We start from the raw sequence: 4,265 nt of genomic DNA, 5'->3' as shown, positions 1-4,265 counted from the left end.
TGTCTTTCCTTCCCTTTTTCCCTCTCCCTGATGTGCCCTCAGCCCTTGGCTGGCTCCAGCTTCCCCTCCCCCATCCAACAACACCGGAAACTCTGCTAACTCCTTCAGACAATACCCAGCATCAGGCTTACTTCCACAAATACAAGGCGAGCAGGGTGGGGCAGAGGGACAGACAGAAGTGGGGGCTGGGGCTGCGCCCACCCCGCTGGAGCTCTCCTCTACTCCAGCACGCAGTGTCTCTGGATCGAACCTCCGCTTTCCACCTGCTCTCAAAATAGCGCTTGCTGCCCGCCCCCCTAGTTCCCCTGGCAACGAGCTTCCAGATTGGGAATTTTGTCAGGTCTCTAGAGGGATCTAGATTGGGGTTCCCTCCTCACCCTCATAAACTCAAGTTGAACAGTGAGGAGGGAGGGAGGCCTCACTGGTTCTGTCTGGGGTTCCCTGCCAGGTTCCATAGAGATTTAGAAGCTAAAGCTATCGCTCCTCTGTTCCGCAGTGGGCCGTCCTGCTCAAACCAGAAGCAGCTCTTTGCCATAAGTCTGGGGGTGGATGGGTGGATAGGGTGGGAGCCCTCTGTATAGGCATCTTGGGGAAGGAAGAAATCTTGGCTTGTACTTAATACAGGGCTATCCTGAGATGTGGCTGAAGGTCAGGAGTTCTAACCGCTATTCCCTCAACATACACATTGCTGCCATATCCTTTCTTTCTCACTATGTATCAGTCGGACTAGAAATTTGAGATGGGTGTCCTTATCCCTAATCCTTCAGAGATTTAGAGATTTCAGCCTCCACCCAGTCAACAGAAAGGGAGGGGGCAAGGGGACCCTGAAGTCCTGAACACCCAGTTCGGCCCAGGAAGATCGGCAGAGCAGCTGCAAGGCTGGCAGCCTCCCATCCAGCTCCCCTATCCACCCCACCTCCCCAGACACACAACATTCCTGCTCCTTCTCCAATCAGTTCTCTGACCCTCAGCAGCTGTTCGGGGAGCTGGGGGATACCCAGCGGACGACAGCTGCAAGGAGAGCCACCCTGGCCTCCCCTCCCCCATTCCCCACCCCCAGTCCCGCTTATGCCATATTCTGACCGCCACTAGTCCTAGACGTAAGGAAAGGGAGCATTTGGGGCTCAGAGCAGAAAGGACAGATGGAAGGACCAGGGTCAGGGTGCACTGAGGCAGAGAGGCAGAGTGACATTCAGGGTCCAAAGAACTTACTTGGGCAGATGAGGGCTTCCTTGGCTGTGATGCTCTTGTTACAGGCATAGCACATGGTCATGCCCGAAACGGAGATGGTGGTGAAGAGGTGCCCATTGGTGTAGCGTGCGTCCTTGGCTTCCTTCATCTTCTCCTTTTCCCGGGTCTGCAGAAGGGGCGAGAGAGACAGGAAGTGAGGTTGGAGGATGCCAGGGTGCCTGAGAAGTCCAGAGAGGCAGGCGAGGGCAGAGGTGAGAGAGCAACGCCTTCCTGGGGTTGCCAGAAACACACCACTTCCTGAAGCAGAGCCTGCCGCAGCGTGTCAGAGGTAGCTGTCCAGGAGTGACTGGCCATCCCCAAGGGCCGAGCTGGCCCCTGACCTACCTGGCCCCTGCGGCTGGGTTGCCTCCTGTTGCCGCTCATCTCCACAGCTCTAGACCTCCGCGTCCTCACTCCACCTCCCGGCTCTAGCTCTGCTCGCCCCCAAGCTGCTGTACTCTCTTCTCTGTGCCGGGAGAAGATGCGCAGAGAGGAGGGGAGAGCAGGCAAAGCAGAAGGTGCCAGCTCACCAGCGCTTTCAAATCTATGGGAGTTAGCTCCTCTTATAACCATGACAACCGGTGGTGGAGCCGCTGTCTCCGTGGCAGTGGCAGTCACGGTGGGGGGGGCAGGAGATCCCCTTATCAGATTGGCTGAAGGGGGCAGGATGCCTCCACTGCCACCCTCAACAGGAGGTCCCAAACCTTAGAGGCCTCCACGTCTGCTCAGCCCAGGGACGAAGGGCCTCTCTGCAGGAGGCAGCATGTCCCCCGCTAACCTCAGGGAGGAGGAGCCTGGTTTCAGTCTCTTCACTTGTTCTCTCTGGGATCTTTAAGAAAGGAAACTTGGCCATCAAGGTCTCATTCCTGGCAGGAAGTCTCTTCTGCAGCTTTAACTTTTATCCTTCTCACGCTCCCCTCCAAATCCTAGGATCGCTCCCTTCTTCCTCCTCACCCAGTTCGTCTAGGAAGTCCTTTCTGGCATCCGCCCTCCATCCCAGCTGCAGCGCCAGTTCCTCCTGCCCTGCTCTGTCTGGATGGGGCACTCTCTGGGCTTGTCTGCACAACCTCAGAAGCAGGCATTTCCCATCAGCTTTCTCATCTCCTGCTTCACCCCCCGACCCCCACCTCTGCAGGTCAAGTCCTTCTCCCTGACCTCTTTTCTGTCCTTCCTCAAGGCCCCTGAGCTTTCCCTGAACCTGAGGAGATGAGAAGATGGGACACCGTGCTTTACACCCATTCCAGGACCCTCCTCAGTGGTCACCTCAGATCCCTGGATTTTCCCTCCACTCTTAGAGAACTGAGAGCAGGAAGCAGAGATGACAAGACCACTCCTTGCAAGGCCTCCCTGCCTCTCTCAGAAACCGAAGAGCGAGATCCTGATGGCCGAGGGTAATGAGCCCCAAGTCAGATGATGCTGTGTGGGGCCCTGGGACAGCCAATCAAAACTCAGAGGAGAATCCGCAGTCTGGACTTGGGGGTGGGGAACCCAGTCCTGACTCTCAGCTGAGGTCACTCTAACAGTTAGGAGGTGGGGGAGGGGAAGAGAGGCACTGGCTTGGGGCGAGGGTGGAAAAGGGAAGTGCGGAGGGACAGTATGAGTCAACAGCACAGGGGCCAGAGGGCACTGGACTGTGGTGCCCGAGGGTCTCAGGGCTTCCTGGTGCCCCAAGATCCCTCTCTCTCCCACCGACCCTCAGAAGTCCAGGTGTGTCTGATGATGAGCAGAGCCTGGAGGTCTCGAGGTCATGCCCCACCAATCACCCATTTTCCCTTTCTCCTCCCCTCCCAGCCTCCTGCTCTTCCTATAACACCCTCTCCTTCCCATCCCTGGCCTCCCACCTCCTTCCCACCCTTGCTGCTCTTGGCCTCTCCCTCCCCTCCTCCCAGGCCTTGTCAGGGAAGCTCACCAACCTCTCACTGTAACCTCCCTCTTTCTTTTCTGGTACCTACCTATCTGGACCACTAGAAAATTCTCTCTTTGGTCTAACCGCCATGTGCCCAGCTCCAAATTATAGCTCTTTAGGAAATCCAATCCTCCTCTGAATAAAATGGCCTTATAGAACCTGGGAGACTTCCCTCATAGCTCAGTCGGTAAAGAGTCTGCCTGCAATGCAGGAAACCCAGGTTCGATTCCTGGGTCGGGAAGACCCCCTGGAGAAGGAAATGGCAACCCACTCCAGTATTCTTGCCTGTAGAATCCCATGGAGAGGAGCCTGCCAGGCCACAGTCCATGGGGTCCCTAAGACAGGACTTAGCAACTAAACCACCAGCACCATAGAACCTCAAAGTCCAGGTCCAAACAGCTCACTGCCCTACACTCTGCCTTCTCTTCTCCTCACCTGCCCTCCCACAAACAGAAAAGTTTGAGCAATTGTTATGTTTGAATTAAAAGTAAGCAAACAAAAAACCGTGACCATATTAAAAAGAGCAACATGGGGAGGGGAAAATTAGGGGTAGGGGATTAAGAGATACAAACTCCTGTGTATAAAATAGATGAGCAGGGAATTCCCTAGTGGTCCAGTAGTTGGGACTCTGCAATTTCATTGCTGAGGGTTCAGTCCCTGGTTGGGGAACTAAAATCCATACAGCATGACCAAAAAAAAAAAAAAACCGAAACAAACAGAAAAGAAGCAAGGATGTATTGTATAACACAGGAAGTTATAGCCATTATCTTGTAATAACTTTAATGGAGCATACATAATCTGTAAAAATACTAAAACTAATATAATAAGGTAAATCAACTATATTAAAAAAAAAAAAAGTGACATATCTGAAGCAGGGTCAGCTCCAAAATGGGCAGTCCTGCAGATGCAGTCCTGCAGATCCGATACAGAGCTGCTACAACTCCCTTTCTCCCCCGACCTCTGCCCTCTGCCTTCTGCCCTCAGGCCTCCAGGAGCACTCACCTGGGAAAGAGGCGGGGAAAGAGGGCGAGAGGACCGGGGCAGCCAGGGGACAGGGACTCTTGTGGACCTTCCCTCTCTGGCTCCAAGGGCCCAGCCTCCTCCGCCTCCCAACACTCACCCTCTCTCC

The 4,265-nt window shown here is 54.7% G+C and overlaps 1 protein-coding gene across 8 annotated transcripts in view; it reads right to left on the bottom strand.

The window, feature by feature from the left end:
• The window catches only part of ARHGEF2 (Rho/Rac guanine nucleotide exchange factor (GEF) 2), a 49,102-nt gene that overhangs the window by 14,520 nt on the left and 30,317 nt on the right, over positions 1-4,265 (bottom strand). For 7 of the 8 annotated variants that reach the window (XM_010838255.1, XM_010838257.1, XM_010838256.1 and 4 more), the window contains one exon: positions 1,213-1,357. In XM_010838255.1, coding sequence (XP_010836557.1) covers positions 1,213-1,357 — 145 coding nt within the window. Of the gene's footprint in view, positions 1-1,212; positions 1,358-1,575; positions 3,378-4,265 lie in introns of those variants that run through there. The other variant, XM_010838259.1, reaches the window with a different exon arrangement.

This window comes from Bison bison, unplaced genomic scaffold, assembly GCF_000754665.1.
Source record: "Bison bison bison isolate TAMUID 2011002044 unplaced genomic scaffold, Bison_UMD1.0 scf7180017864093, whole genome shotgun sequence".
Classification (NCBI taxonomy): Eukaryota; Metazoa; Chordata; class Mammalia; order Artiodactyla; family Bovidae; genus Bison; species Bison bison.
Note: the sequence above shows the minus strand (reverse complement) of the source record. Positions and strands in the feature narration are given on the sequence as shown.